Raw genomic sequence first — 15655 nt, 5'->3', positions numbered from 1 at the left:
TACTTGTTCTTTTAAAGCCCAGAACACTTGGAGTGATTCCAGTCCTACGAGGGACCCCACGCAGGAGCCCGGGATTTGAAAACCAAAGATCACAGATGAACACAGGGATGAAATCACGGAGCTCAGTCCACTGGCTTCTTTGTCAGTTTATACCTTAAGCTGCCTACACCTCAAACAGGATTCTGGTATCCCGGATCTGACTCTGGGATTAATGTTTGGCTTCACAGCCTCGGGTATAGCCCTCCGGCCTATTCAAATCCAATCTTCCCCTTTTCTCCCCTGACCAGATAAAATAAAATTTTACTCTTAGGAAAAGACATAATATTTAATAAAAGAATGTAACTACAACAAAGGACAAAGTTGAAATGCACAGATGAGAACAGGTTCATTTTAATAGTCTCCATGCATTCATGCCTCTGCTCCAGGAAGGGTAGAAAATAAGGGTTTTGAAGCAGGACTAGAGTCAAGCACAGAAATGAAACACGGCAGCTGATCTAAGCTCCGCTGCTTAAGTCAGTCAATAAATACATGACAACCACATCAGGCCCCACGCTAGACTTGGGGGCAATGACAGAGCAGGGGGCTCCCTGGCTTCCCCGAGCTTTATAAAGATAAACAATTGAACAAATAATGACCTAAAGTGTGGGAGACGGGAGGGCAGGAGAGGAGCACAGGTGCCATGAAAGCCTGCTTCAGGGGCACCAGACCCCACCTGTGGCACAGGGAGGGCGGGCCGGGAGAATTCTCGGAAAGGCTCGGCTCTTCCTCAGGCCACATCTCCAAAGGTGAGAGCACAACGGGACCAGGGGTCCATCAATTCTACCCTTTCCTACTGCACTGGTCACGACAGGTTTGCAAGGAAAGGAGTCAAGTACCAGTGCCAATTCCAGGCCAATGTTTTAAAGCTCTGGGTGAGTCTGGTGTCCTAGCTCTGCTGGTGAAAAGGTGCTACCCACACCTTTTTATGCTCGACTCCAGCTCTTCATAATTTGGTCTCTAAGAAATTTTGGTAGGAGGTCCAATCCAGGAAAGATAAGGAAAAAAAAAAATTACTGGAGCAATCAGAAGAGTAATTAATAATGTCTTAAGTTACACACAGTTGTTCATAGTGGAGGCACTCTCATCTGCAGGGTTCCGGAGTCGGACAGAGCAAGAAAGACTGCTCCCACTTCGGGCCGGAGAAAGGAAACTCGGGTCAACAGTCAGTTGACCATAGGATACATACGACTCCAGGCAGAGCCCCTTTCCCACCACTCGGCTGATGAACAGCTTCTCCCCCTCTGATTCTGACAAACTTGGAACAAGTCATTTGGCTTCTCCGCATCTTAAATTCTCAAAGTATTTACTCCCAGAGGAGTGACGAGGCTTTTACTGAGGAGTTTTCAAGACATAAATGAAAGACGGGTTAATGCACTGCTTATCATGGGACATCTAACTTAAGCATTTGCTGAAGGCCTAATGAAACACTGACAGCCCCATCTCTCAAAGCACTAGGAAGTTTCTTTAAAAAAGAACTTCACAGGGGTGCTTGGGTGGCTCAGTGGGTTAAGCCTCTGCCTTGCGCTCAGGTCATGATCCTGGGGTCCTGGCATTGAGCCCTGCATCAGGCTCTCTGCCCAGCAAAGAGCCTGCTTCCCCCACTCTGCCACCCTCTCTGCCTACTTGTGATCTCTCTGTCAAATAAATAAATAAAATCTTAAAAAAAAAAAAAAAAAGAACTTCACAAATCACTTCTCATCACAAATTCAATAGTAAAGAAATGAAGTAAAAATTTTAAGGATTTTAGAATGCACCCAAAATTTTTTTTAAAAAATTCGACACACTAATTAACTTTCATCTTTTAAAGAACAAATGTAAAAGCTGACACTATTTACATTTAATCTTATTTTATAATTCTGTTAACTCTGATAAACCCCAGAAGGTCTCTTCCTCCCACGATAAAGAAGAAATGCCTGAGGGTCCCTGTGCCTGGAATGGAGCTAACATCTTGGTAGCAATGGGCAAGTGTATCCTTCAGACGTGGGAAGCAGGTTCTTAGTCCATCCAGACATCAGAGGAAACTCAATCCAGAAACCTTGGAAACAGATGAGCTGAAGTCACAGCTCTGGTTTACACTGAAAGGCTGCCATCAGGGGACAAAGTGACAAACAGAAACCACTGGGCTTTCATGGTGGGAAAACAGAACACCAGGGCGTGAGATGACAGATCCCTGGGGCAAGTGACAAAGTTAGAGTGACAGACGAGGGCACATAAATCTCATTTTGTACAACCTTGGCGATGTCAGGCTCGGAAGCAATGAAGTTGCAAAATTTGGTCATGGCGCTCGAACCATCCAGCATGCCATCATCCATGTTGATATCCAACACCTGCGCTCCCATTTCCACCTGCACCTTGGCAATGGTCAGTGCTTCCTGAGGGAAGAACGCCAGAGGAGGCACCATTAGGAGAAGGTGACTCAAGAGAAAGCTACCCAATTTATTCCCACCCGCCCCCCTCCAGCAATCCTTCCAAATCAGACTGGGCGAACCAGCCTCCTCAAGTCTGCGCCGACTCTCCTCCCATCCATCATCATAGTCTGACGACTGGCCTTCCTTGCACATCTCCCCCCTCATGTCAGTCATGACTAAGAATCCACCAAGGCTCTGTCTTCCTGCCGTAAATAAAGAAGTTCAATTCCCCAGCCTGGCGTTCAAGGCCTTCTGTGACCGGACCCTGTGGCCTCACCTAACTGAATGCCCCACTCCTCCCCTCCCGGTTCCCTTCACCAAGCCACGTGTGTTTCCACTTCAGGGCCACAGATCATGTCGTCCCCGCTGCTTGGGATACAATCCCCTTCACTTCTATACTGTTCAGGACCCAGCTCAAACCCTAGCTCCTCCCAAAAAAGCCCTCAGACAAAATATCAAAAATTTCTGTGACTCTTGTGTTTGCCAAGACATGCAAAGTGTGTTGTAGGCCATTGGTAAGAGTTACATGAACTAGGAGGTAAATAAAATCCAGCTGGTTTTTATACTGGAAGGCTTTTCAAATCCATTAATACACTGTTTCACATTGTAAATATCCAAGAAGAGAATATGTGGCATTTCCCACTGGTGACCACTGAAGGAATAATCTTGTTGGCTCAGGGTTCCAGAGAACATACTTTGGGAGGGAAACACTGTTTATTCCACAACGGCCTGCTGCTTCTGTAACTTCTGTAACAACTGTGATCATTACATCATCATGGTTTATGAGATCATCATTTCCTCAGGATTTCATATTAGCTAATTCCTCAAAATAGAGTGTAAGTGTTTGGAACTCTGGAAAGGTCTTAGGTTTCTCCTGCTCTCCTCTGAACAAGACTGGGCAAAATACACATGTTCCATAATGCTTTCTAACTGATACAACACGGTTCATTTTAGGTCTGCACTGTATATTTTGTCATGTAATAAAATTAATAGGGAGGGAGGAGTCAAGATGGCAGAGAAGTAGCAGGCTGAGACGACATCAGGTAGCAGGAGATCAGCTAGATAGCTTATCTAACCATTGAGAACACCGACAAATCCAACGGGAAATTGAAGAGAAGAAGAGCAACAATTCTAGAAACAGAAAATCAACCACTTTCTGAAAGGTAGGACCTGCGGAAAACTGAATCCAAAGCGACAGGAAGATAGACCGCGGGGGAAGGGGCCGGCTCCCGGAAAGTGGCGGAGAAACAGAGCACAAAAATCAGGACTTTTAAAAGTCTGCTCCACGGAGGGACATCGCTCCAGAGGCTAAACTGGGGGAAAGCCCACACGGGGTCAGTGTAACCCCAGGTCCCGCGGGGGTGTCTGAGTGTCGCAGAGCTCACAGATATTAGAGCGGGGAAGCCGGCTACAGCAACAAAGCCAAGGAGTGAGCTCTCAGCTCGGGGTTACCTTGAACCGGGCAGAGGCTGGGTGAGCTTGGAGCACGGCCAGAGGCCAGGGAGACTGAGTGACTGAGCACTTTTCTCCAAGCGAACGGCTGGAGGCCAGGGAGACGGAAGCAACCGAGCGCTTTTCTCTAAGCGCAAGTGATTGAGCACTTTTCTCCAAGCGCGACAGGAGGCCAGGGAGACAGGAGCGATTGGGCGCTTTTCTGTGAGGGCGCACTGAGGCGCAGGACCCCGAGCTCTCGGCTCCTCCAGGCCAAAGATTGGGAGGCCGCCATTATCATTCCCGTCCTCCGGAAAGCGCTTAGGGAACAAAAGCTCCCGAAAGCGAACTGAACCGGAGCCGGTTACTTAGCCTGGCCCCTGATAAGGGCGGGGCAATTCCGCTCCGGCAAGACACTTGAGAATCACTACAACAGGCCCCTCCCCCAAAAGATCAACAAGAAACCCAGCCAAGACCAACTTCACTTACCAAGGAAAACAGCGGAATTCCAGAGGAGGAGAAAGCAAATCTTATCTAGACAGAATGACAAGGCGGAAAAACTCACCACAAAAAAAAGAACAAGAGGCAGTACCGAAGGCTGCGGACCTAATCAATACAGACATTGGCAATATGACAGATCTAGAGTTCAGAATGACGATTCTCAAGGTTCTAGCCGGGCTCGAAAAAGGCATAGAAGATATTAGAGAAACCCTCTCCGGAGAGATAAAAGCCCTTTCTGGAGAAATAAAAGAACTAAAATCTAAACAAGTTGAAATCAAAAAAGCTATTAATGAGGTGCAATAAAAAATGGAAGCTCTTACTGCTCGGATAAATGAGGCAGAAGAAAGAATTAGTGACATAGAAGACCAAATGACAGAGAATAAAGAAGCTGAGCAAAAGAGAGACAAACAAATACTGGACTATAAGGAGAGAATTCGAGAGATAAGTGACACCATAAGCGGACACAACATTAGAATAATTGGGATTCCAGAAAAAGAAGAAAGAGAGAGGGCAGCAGAAGGTACATTGGAGAGAATTACTGTAAAGAATTTCCCTAATATGGCAAAGGGAACAAACATCAAAATCCAGGAGATGCAAAGAACGCCCCTCAAAATCAATAAAAATAGATGCACACCCCATCATCTGATAGTAAAATTTACAAGTCTTAGCGACAAAGAGAAAATCCTGAAAGCAGCCCGGGAAAAGAAGTCTGTAACATACAAGGGTAAAGACATTAGATTGGCAGCGGACTTATCCACAGAGACCTGGCAAGCCAGAAAGAACTGGCATGATATATTCATGATATATTCATAATCGAGAAAAACATGCATCCAAGAATACTATATCCAGCTAGGCTATTATTGAAAATAGAAGGAGAGATAAAAAGCTTCCAGGGCAAACAAAAACTGAAAGAATTTGCAAACACCAAACCAGCTTTACAGGAAATATTGAAAGGAGTCCTCCAAGCAAAGAGAGACCCTAAAAGTAGTAGATCAGAAAGAAACAGAGATAATATACAGTAACAGTCACCTTACAGGCAATACAATGGCACTAAATTCATACCTCTCAATAATTACCCTGAATGTTAATGGGCTAAATGCCCCAATTAAAAGACACAGGGTATCAGAATGGATAAAAAAACAAAACCCATCAATATTCTGCCTACAAGAAACTCATTTTAGACCCGAAGACACCTCCAGATTTAAAGTGAGGGGGTAGAAAACAATGTAACATGCTAATGGACATCACAGGAAAGCTGGGGTGGCAATCCTTATATCAGATCAATTAGATTTTAAGCCAAAGACTGTAATAAGAGATGAGAAAGAACACTATATCATACTCAAAGGGTCTGTCCAACAAGAAGACCTGCCAATTTTAAATATCTATGCCCCTAACATGGGAGCAGCCAACTATATAAACCAATTAATAACAAAATCAAAGAAATACATTGACAATAATACAATAATAGTAGGGGACTTTAACACTCCCCTCAATGAAATGGACGGATCATCTAACAAATGATCAACAAGGAAATAAAGGCCTTAAATGACATACTGGACCAGATAGACATCATAGATCTATTCAGAACATTCCATACCAAAAAACAGAATACACATTCTTCTCTAGTGCACATGGAACATTCTCCAGTATAGACCACATCCTGGGTGACAAATCAGGCCTCGACTGGTATCAAAAGATTGGGATCATTTCCTGCATATTTTCAGACCACAATGCTCTGAAGCTAGAACTCAATCACCAGAGGAAATTTGGAAAGAACCCAAATACATGGAGACTAAACAGCATCCTTCTAAAAATGAATGGGTCAACCAGGAAATTAAAGAAGAATTGAAAAAATTCATGGAAACAAATGATAAAGAAAACACAACAGTTCAAAATCTGTGGGACACAACAAAGGCAGTCCTGAGAGGAAAATATATAGTGGGACAAGCCTTTCTCAAGAAACAAGAAAGGTCTCAAGTAAACAACCTAACCCTACACCTAAAGGAGCTGGAGAAAGAACAAAAAAGAAAGCCTAAACCCAGCAGGAGAAGAGAAATCATAAAGATCAGAGCAGAAATCAATGAAATAGAAACTAAAAAAACAATAGAACAAATCAACGATACTAGGAGCTGGTTCTTTGAATGAATTAATAAGATTGACAAACCCCTGGCCAGACTTATCAAAAAGAAAAGAGAAAGAACCCAAATAAATAATGAATGAAAGAGGAGAGATCACAACCAATACCAAAGAAATACGAACAATTATAAGAACATACTATGAGCAACTCTACGCCAACAAATTCGACAATCTGGAAGAAATGGATACATTTCTAGAGACATATAAACTACCACAACTGAACCAAGAAGAAAGAGAAAACCTGAACAGACCCATAACCAGTAAGGAGATTGAAACAGTCATCAAAAATCTCCAAACAAACAAAAGTCCAGGACTAGACGGCTTCCCAGGGGAATTCTACCAAACATTTAAAGAACAATTAATTCCTATTCTCCTGAAACTGTTCCAAAAAATAGACATGGAAGGAAAACTTCCAAACTCATTTTATGAGGCCAGCATCACCTTGATCCCAAAACCAGACAAGGATCCCATCAAAAAAGAGAATTACAGACCAATATCCTTGATGAACACAGCAAAAATTCTCACCAAAATACTGGCCAATAGGATCTAACAGTATATTAAAAGGATTATTCACCATGACCAAGTGGGATTTATTCCAGGGCTGCAAGGTTGGTTCAACATCCGCAAATCAATCAATGTGATACAATACATTAATAAAAGAAAGAACAAGAACCATATGATACTCTCCATAGATGCTGAAAAAGCATTTGACAAAGTGCAGCATCCCTTCCTGATTAAAACTCTTCAAAGTGTAGGGATAGAGGGCACATACCTCAATATTATCAAAGTCATCTATGAAAAACCCACCGCAAATATCATTCTCAATGGAGAAAAACCGAAAGCTTTTCCGCTAAGGTCAGGAACACGGCAGGGGTGTCCGTTATCGCCAATGCTATTCAACATAGTACAAGAAGTACTAGAAGTCCTAGCCTCAGCAATCAGACAACAAAAAGAAATTAAAGGCATTCAAATCAACAAAGAAGAAGTCAAACTATCACTCTTTGCAGATGATATGATACCATATGTGGAAAACCCAAAAGACTCCACTCCAAAACTGCTAGAACTTGTACAGGAATTCAGTAAAGTGTCAGGATATAAAGTCAATGCACAGAAATCAGTTGCATTTCTTTACACTAACAACAAGACAGAAGAAAGAGAAATTAAGGAGTCAATCCCATTTACAATTGCACCCGAAACCATAAGATACCTAGGAATAAACCTAACCAAAGAGGCAAAGAATCTATACTCAGAAAACTATAAAGTACTCATGAAAGAAATTGAGGAAGACACAAAGAAATGGAAAAATGTTCCATGCTCATGGATTAGAAGAATAAATATTGTGAAAATGTCTTTTCTACCTAAAGCAATCTACACATTTAATGCAATCCCTATCAAAATCCCATCATTTTTTTTCAAAGAAATAGAACAAATAATCCTGAAATTTATTTGGAACCAGAAAAGACCTCGAATAGCCAAAGGAATATTGAAAAAGAAAGCCAAAGTTGGCGGCATCACAATTCCAGACTTCAAGCTCTATTACAAAGCTGTCATCATCAAGACAGTATGGTACTGGCACAAAAACAGACACACAGATCAATGGAACAGAATAGAGAGCCCAGAAATAGACCCTCAACTCTATGGTCAACTAATCTTTGACAAAGCAGGAAGGAATGTCCAATGGAAAAAAGACAGCCTCTTCAACAAATGGTGCTGGGAAAACTGGACAGCCACATGCAGAAAAATGAAATTGGACTATTTCCTTACACCACACACGAAAATAGACTCAAAATGGATGAAGGACCTCAATGTGAGAAAGGAATCCATCAAAGTCCTTGAGGAGAACACAGGCAGCAACCTCTTTGACCTCAACCGCAGCAACTTCTTCCTAGGAACATCACCAAAGGCAACAGAAGCAAGGGCAAAAATGAACTATTGGGGCTTCATCAAGATCAAAAGCTTTTGCACAGCAAAGGAAACAGTTAACAAAACCAAAAGACAACTGACAGAATGGGAGAAGATATTTGCAAACGACATATCAGATAAAGGGCTAGTATCCAAAATCTATAAGGAGCTTAGCAAACTCAACACCCAAAGAACAAATAATCCAATCAAGAAATGGGCAGAGGACGTGAACAGACATTTCTGCCAAGAAGACATCCAGATGGCAAACAGACACATGAAAAAATGCTCCACATCACTCAACATCAGGGAAATACAAATCAAAACCACAATGAGATACCACCTCACACCAGTCAGAATGGCTAAAATTAACAAGTTAAAAAATGACAGATGCTGGTGAGGATGCGGAGAGAGGGGAACCCTCCTACACTGTTGGTGGGAATGCAAGCTGGTGCAACCACTCTGGAAAACAGTGTGGAGGTTCCTCAAAAAACTGAAAATAGAACTACCCTATGACCCAGCGATTGCACTACTGGGTATATATCCTAAAGTTACAAACGTGGTGCTCCAAAGGGGCACATGCACCCGAATGTTTATAGCAGCAATGTCCACAATAGCCAAACTATGGAAGGAACCTAGATGTCCATCAACAGATGAATGGATAAAGAAGATGTGGTATATATACACAATGGAATACTATGCAGCCATCAAAAGAAATGAAATCTTGCCATTTGCGACGACGTGGATGGAACTAGAGGGTATTATGCTTAGCGAAATAAGTCAATTGGAGAAAGACAGCTATCATATGATCTCCCTGATATGAGGAAGTGGAGATGCAATGTGGGGGGCTTGGAGGGTAGGAAAAGAAAAAAATGAAAGAAGATGGGATCGGGAGGGAGACAAACCATAAAAGACTCAATCTCAAAAAACAGACTGAGGGTTGCTGGGGGGACGGGGGACGGGAGAGGGTGGGGGAGATATGGACATTGGGGAGGGTATGTGCTATGATGAGTGCTGTGAAATGTGTAAACCTGGTGATTCACAGACCTGTACTCCTGGGGATAAAAATACATTATATGTTTATTTTAAAATAAATAAATAAATAAATCTAAATAAATAAATAAATAAATAAATAAGGATGAAAATAGCTTCTAAGGTTGTCTTATTTTTTCTTTAGCTTAAGAAGACCACATCAAAATTTTAAGCAACTGTCATGACAGAGCAGGCCTATCCCTTTGGCATATGCCATAAGGAAGACCATTTGTAATGACCAAAGGTTACACGAGAAAAGGGAGCACAATAAAATTTAGCACATCAAAAAATGGTTTTTCAGTAGCAGCAATGTGTTAAGTACTCTAAAGAATCGAGAGCATGCGGCCCAGTCCCTGTTCCTGGAGGGCTTGCGTCTGGCTGGGGGCCTATGACATAGTCACAAACAGCCCACAGCACTGTGGTGGGAGTCAAGTGCGAGATGGCCTAAACAGCAGGGGAGGGTCGGTGTCTGTGGCCTGAGATGGAGGAAGCCACCCTCTGGAGGACAGACTGGAGGAAGCAGAGCAGAGACAGCCAACAACCTGGTGAGACCAGAGACAGAAAAAGCTGGAAAGCAGAGATGCCAATACCTGACCTTTCTCTTCCAGAAAAGTCACCAAGTAAAAGCTTGGAGGTCCAACCTTCCCAAACAGGCAGGCTAAAATGACGTCATTTGTACAAGATGAGCAAAAATCAGCCCTGGAACTTATTTCAAGGCCAGTGCTCCTGCGGTTAAACCACAAAGCCCTGAGGGATCGCTATCTCAAGGAAAACTAGAATCCAGAGAGTCGCCCCTAGCGATCCCCTGCCAGATCCCACCGCCTCCTCCTCCTGTGTCTTCTAGGCAGAGACAGTGTAGATGCCGGGTCTATCATTCACTTGCTGTGAAACAACAGGCGAGTAGTTCACCGTCCCCCAGAGGCACATGGGTAAAACAGGGTAGGAACAGGTCTGTGAGGATTCGGTGAGTAATGAAGTGCCTCGCACCATGACCGGCACATAGTAAGACCTTACTAAAGGCTACATATTAATTATTACTCCCATCTGTGCTCATCTTCCTAAAATGCCCTCTGTCCTTAGTATCAAATCTATCAAATCTGACAGCCCAAAAGGACACCACAGAATGATCATAAGAAATCACAAATAGAAACACAGCCAACTGAAGAATGTTACGGAACTACAAAGGGTCACGGGGATTTTGGAGGAGAGCAAATATGAAGAAAAAAAGAAGGCATGGCTGCAGAAGCAAGCCTTCTGGAACGTTTGGTGACAGATCAGCATGGGAGGGCAGTCTGGTGTCTAAGTGGAGTGAAATGAATGGTGGTCTGAAGAGCTTGGGTTTTCTCCAATCTGCCCAAAATGTGACCCTGGGGAAGCTTCTCATCTGGGGGAAGGCTGCGACAGGAGCACGTGGGGGCAGCAAGTAGCAGCAACAATGCAGGGCAGAGGACGGGCGGGACCCGTCAGGAACCAGCAAAGCAGCTAAGCAGGCCTTGCCAGAGTGCCACAGAGGGATGCCACCAAGGGCTACCGTGAAGGGGTAACTAATAAGCCCATGAAGGATGATAAATGGGTCCTTCTTTGTGATTAAAATTCAGTCTGCTTCGATACTGGTTTCTGGAAAATCTATTTCCTAATAGGCTTGCGAAAACTCCAAGTGACAGTTGATGAGAAAATAAATCATCACGAAAGCCCAGACTAAATCCCTCCAATGTTTAACATCCTATTTTAAATAAGGGAAAAAGAAAATCTACCCGGCTGTATAGGGTGGGCTCTTTGGGGATGAGAGCTTGCTGACCCACAGAGTGACCAAGCTGAGAAATGACTAACCCATCCTGTAGACTCTGCAAGGCAGGAGCCTATTCATTCTTTTCCGTGCGCTTGTTTACTTTAGTCTAGGGCTAGGACCATCAAGACCACCACCCTAGTCAGGTGTTGGATATGGTCATGAGGAAGTGACTAGGAATGCTCTTGGCTTCCTCTTTCCCTGAAAGGATTTGTGAGAAGCCATCATGAAGAGTATTCTCAAATTCTTAACCTTATTTCACAGTTAGTAGAAATAGCCAGAACCTAGATCCCTCCCACCTCACCCCACTTCAGATCCCAGAGGCAGTTCTTTTTGACAAATATTAATAACAGTAGCTTCGGTCTTCCTTAGCCGCAGCCTCCCACCCACCCAGCCTGCTGCAGACACACATGACCGTTCTCCTCACGGTCCACAGAAGCTCTGCTAATAAACCTCAAAGGCAGAGCTGTCTCATTTACACGCTGTCTAGCCAAAAACATGGCAGATGCCTCAAGAGTCTTAATGAGATGCTCACTTCATAGTTTCCTGCCATGATGAGTTTAGCAAACTTCCTGGATCCTGCCACGTTACAGCGCTCTCCAATGTTAACAAAGTTGGTGTACGGTCCGATCCTGAAGGGCTCTAGACCTTAAAAGGAGAAGCATTTTGAAAATTTTCTGAAAATTCATATGATGACATGAGACAGACAGAAAACAAATGTTTTCATTGAGAAAGAAGTTTCCGCGGCGCAGCCCCTAGGGCTAGACAGGAACCCTGATGTGCGATTAGGTCTGTGGCCTTCTCCCCCAGGAATATTTAAACATAACAAAGGCTACATGGACAGCCAGAACTCCCAAAAGAAGTATTTTAGAAGTTCAGATGTAAAATTTTTCTAAAGAACTGCTTCATACCAGCTCTGAGACACAAGGAAACATTATAGTCATATCGCTATCTCACCAAGAGTGGGGGGCCGAAGCCACGAAGTTAGGATCAGCAGGATCGCTCCACAGCTGCCCACTCTGACATCAGTCTGAAGCCGGATGAAGCAAGCTTTCCTAATCCCAGCAGCAGTGAGTGGAGGGCTGCACCTTATGTCTCTGATCCAGAGGCCAAGAACCGACAACCAGCAAGGATGAACGGGATCACAAGGAAAGACCCAGGCTGGACCAGGGAGAGAGAGTTGCCGCGCTCACCCCCCACTCATGAGCTGGCGCTGGGAAAAGCGGGGCTCTCCGTACCTCTCTCCCGTGTTACAGGCCAACAGAGGGACAAATACCAACTTTATAATTATGAACCCATTTGGGGACGTAAAAAGCAAGATGCAGCATCAAGCATCACTACGGCCTGAACTGTTTTCGTCTACTCGCTCTATACAAACAGTGGGGCAAGGGGTCTTCCAGGGTGGTTACAGGCCGGGTAGAGGGGTAGCCAGCCGCGGGTTCAAAGCCCTGTCCAGCTGTCTCAGTTCCCAGTTCGCAGCCCAGGTACACTTCTTTCATACCCTCTGCTCATAAAAAAAGAGACTTGAAAAGGATGGTTTTTCGTACTTGTTCCATACATTTCATAGCACTATTATAAAAAGGAGACTAGAGATCGCTGGATAAGCATAAAATTAGCACCAGCAATCATAGCCATTGTTGTCAATAAAAGAAAATGGCTTTTGTGTCCTTTGTCAAAGCACTGGTTGAGAAAGAACAAAGTATCAGGGAGAGGAAAATAACGAATATGAGATGAGTAATCACAGAAGTATTCCAGACTGTTTAAGGGATGGGGGCAGCTATGCTGTCCCAGTTTTGTCCTGTGGTTTCTTCCCACTGGTAGTGACCCTCCACGTGAGCCTCAGGATGTCTCCCAGTCCTTAGTCAGATCCAGGGCTCGCAGGGCAGGCAAACAGTGGTGCTGATGCCCAAATGCTGCTGTGGTCCTGCGTCACCGCCCTATGAGCACCACACACAGTCATGCATGTGAAGTATCTGACATAAAAAATACTTTCTTAAGTTTGCAATCCATGAAAGAGTATGTTTGATGTCATTCTTTTAAAATCTGAATGAACCTGATTTTTTTTTAAGAATTTTATTTATTTATTTGACAGAGAGAGAGATTACAAGTAGATAGAGAGGCAGGCAGAGAGAAAAGAGGAAGCAGGCTCCCCGTTGAGCAGAGAGCCCGATGTGGGGCTCGATCCCAGAACCCCGGGATCAGGACCTGAGCCAAAGGCAGACACTTAACTGACTGAACCACCCAGGTACCCCGTGAAGGTGATTTTTAAACAATTTAGAAATAGCACATGAAATTCAAATCAGAAGAAGAGGATTCTTTCACTCTTACATCTAAATTCATTTAAAAAATCCTATCTAGGGGCACCTGGGATCAGTGGAGAGCCTGCTTCTCCCTCTGCCCCTCCCCCTGCTTGTGCTCTCTCAAATAAATAAAATCTTAATTAAAAAAAAATAATAATCACATCTAAGTGGTTCTCTTCTTGTTTCAACTGTGGCAAAGGCTTACTATTTAAATGGCTAGCAGTTGATTGAAGCAAACAATAATTTTAAGATCTAAGGATATAGTAAACTATCGTAACATACCTCTCTCTGTTTTCTGGAGAATAAAAAGAAAACATGGAAGACTGAAGAGGGTTTTTAACCCAACTTGACACTCACTGGGATGAATTCAATGAAGTTATGTTCTGAGAAAAGTAGGTGTGTTCCTTTTGCTGTCCCTTGTATTTTTTTTTAATTTTCTTCGAGGAACGTTAAGGAACAAAAATATCTCAATTCAGAGAGATGCTAAATTTGAAATTATTAGGGTGTATAATTTCCTATGTACAGTTAAGAATCTGTTTATATACAAACATATATTTTACTGTTTTCCTTAGAGATACTACCTAAGAATACACCATTGAAGTATTATGGTGAAAACATAACATTTAAAGTTAATCTTATTGTATTTGTTTGTACTTGGTAAGACCTGAATGTGACAAACGTGTAAAGCACTGTCTTCTGTTGGAATCTGAATTCCTTCATTGATATGTGAAAGGTTTCCCAACTTTACTGTCGCTGACATCTGAACATGTTTTATAAATGACAAGATTCTAGGGTGGGAATTGAGTGGTTTCTTTTTTTTCCTTTTAATTTTTTTTTTTTTAAGTTATGTCGATTAAAAAAAACTCCAGTATTGTGGAGTAAATTTAGTATCTTGAAACATGTTTGGGTAAGGTCACACATGATTTCTAAATGTTGTTTTTACTTGTATTTTGTTTTTGGTGTGGCCAAATATTTAGCTTATTTTTCATAGTTCCTGATACTGTCAGAAATATCAAAATAAATTTGTCCCCGGGACGCCTGGGTGGCTCAGTTGGTTGAGCGGCTGCCTTCGGCTCAGGTCGTGATCCCAGCGTCCTGGGATCGAGTCCCACATTGGGCTCCTTGCTCGGCGGGGAGCCTGCTTCTCCCTCTGCCTCTGCCTACCACTCTGTCTGCCTGTGCTCATGCTCGCTCCCCCTCTCTCAATAAAAAATAAATTTGTCCCCTAAAAATAAAAAAAGTTGGCATGATAAACTCTTTTATTAATGTTCCTTATTTGAACATCAAAACTCATCCTCAAAAAGGGAGGGTGCCCACCTTATGGGACTGCTGAGCAGCACCAAACAGAATTGTCAATACACACCCCTCTTTGGTGACTCTGGGATCCTGACAATAATGCTGTTGAAACTACCACAATTTTCTATGAAGAGGCTGCTGTCATGACACACCACTGGCCCTGACAGTTTAGGATTTTCAGTAACTAATAGCAAGTCTGACAATTAAAACACTTAGCCCGGGGGCGCCTGGGTGGCTCAGTGGGTTAAAGCCTCTGCCTTTGGCTCGGGTCATGGTCTCAGGGTCCTGGGATCGAGCCCCACATCGGGCTCTCTGCTCAGCGGGGAGCCTGCTTCCCTCCTCTCTGCCTGCCTCTCTGCCTACTTGTGATTTCTCTCTGTCAAATAAATAAATAAATTCTAAAAAATAAATAAATAAATAAACACTTAGCCCGTGGCTGAGAGTTTGTTTTCAAAGCCGTGCCTCACAGAGCCAGGGCCATGTTCAAAACCTATGCAGGGGCCCCACCTTGGGCAAACCACCTGTGCCTTCTGCCTATTTCCCACCCCTGCTCTTCACCAGAACTCATTTAAATGCAAGAAAAAATATGTACGCTTCTTCGACCTAAGAAACAAGTTGCTTGGCACACGTATCACTACCACTTAGAATAAACATGTGAAATTAACCCACAAATGGTTTCTGAAATGATAAAAATCATGTCTTTACCACTTACCAGATAGTAACATATGCTCTTCAAAAACAGTGGCAGGTGGAACTCTAGGCTTACAGTTCTTCACAGCTTTAGCAATCTTCCTGAGTTAAAAGAGAAAACACTAAATCCATTAATT

The 15655-nt window shown here is 43.3% G+C and overlaps 1 protein-coding gene across 3 annotated transcripts in view; it reads right to left on the bottom strand.

The window, feature by feature from the left end:
- Window positions 1–15655, bottom strand: part of MTR (5-methyltetrahydrofolate-homocysteine methyltransferase) — a 108646-nt gene that overhangs the window by 60662 nt on the left and 32329 nt on the right. For all 3 annotated transcript variants that reach the window (XM_047702138.1, XM_047702140.1, XM_047702139.1), the window contains exons 12-14: window positions 15541–15620; window positions 11768–11880; window positions 2271–2411 (exon numbers count right to left, since the gene is read on the bottom strand). In XM_047702138.1, coding sequence (XP_047558094.1) covers window positions 2271–2411; window positions 11768–11880; window positions 15541–15620 — 334 coding nt within the window. The remainder of the gene's footprint in view (window positions 1–2270; window positions 2412–11767; window positions 11881–15540; window positions 15621–15655) is intronic.

The sequence above is a fragment of the Lutra lutra genome, chromosome 14 (genome assembly GCF_902655055.1).
Source record: "Lutra lutra chromosome 14, mLutLut1.2, whole genome shotgun sequence".
Lineage (NCBI taxonomy): Eukaryota > Metazoa > Chordata > Mammalia > Carnivora > Mustelidae > Lutra > Lutra lutra.
The sequence above is the reverse complement of the archived record's forward strand: the minus strand, read 5'-3'. Positions and strand labels throughout refer to the sequence as shown.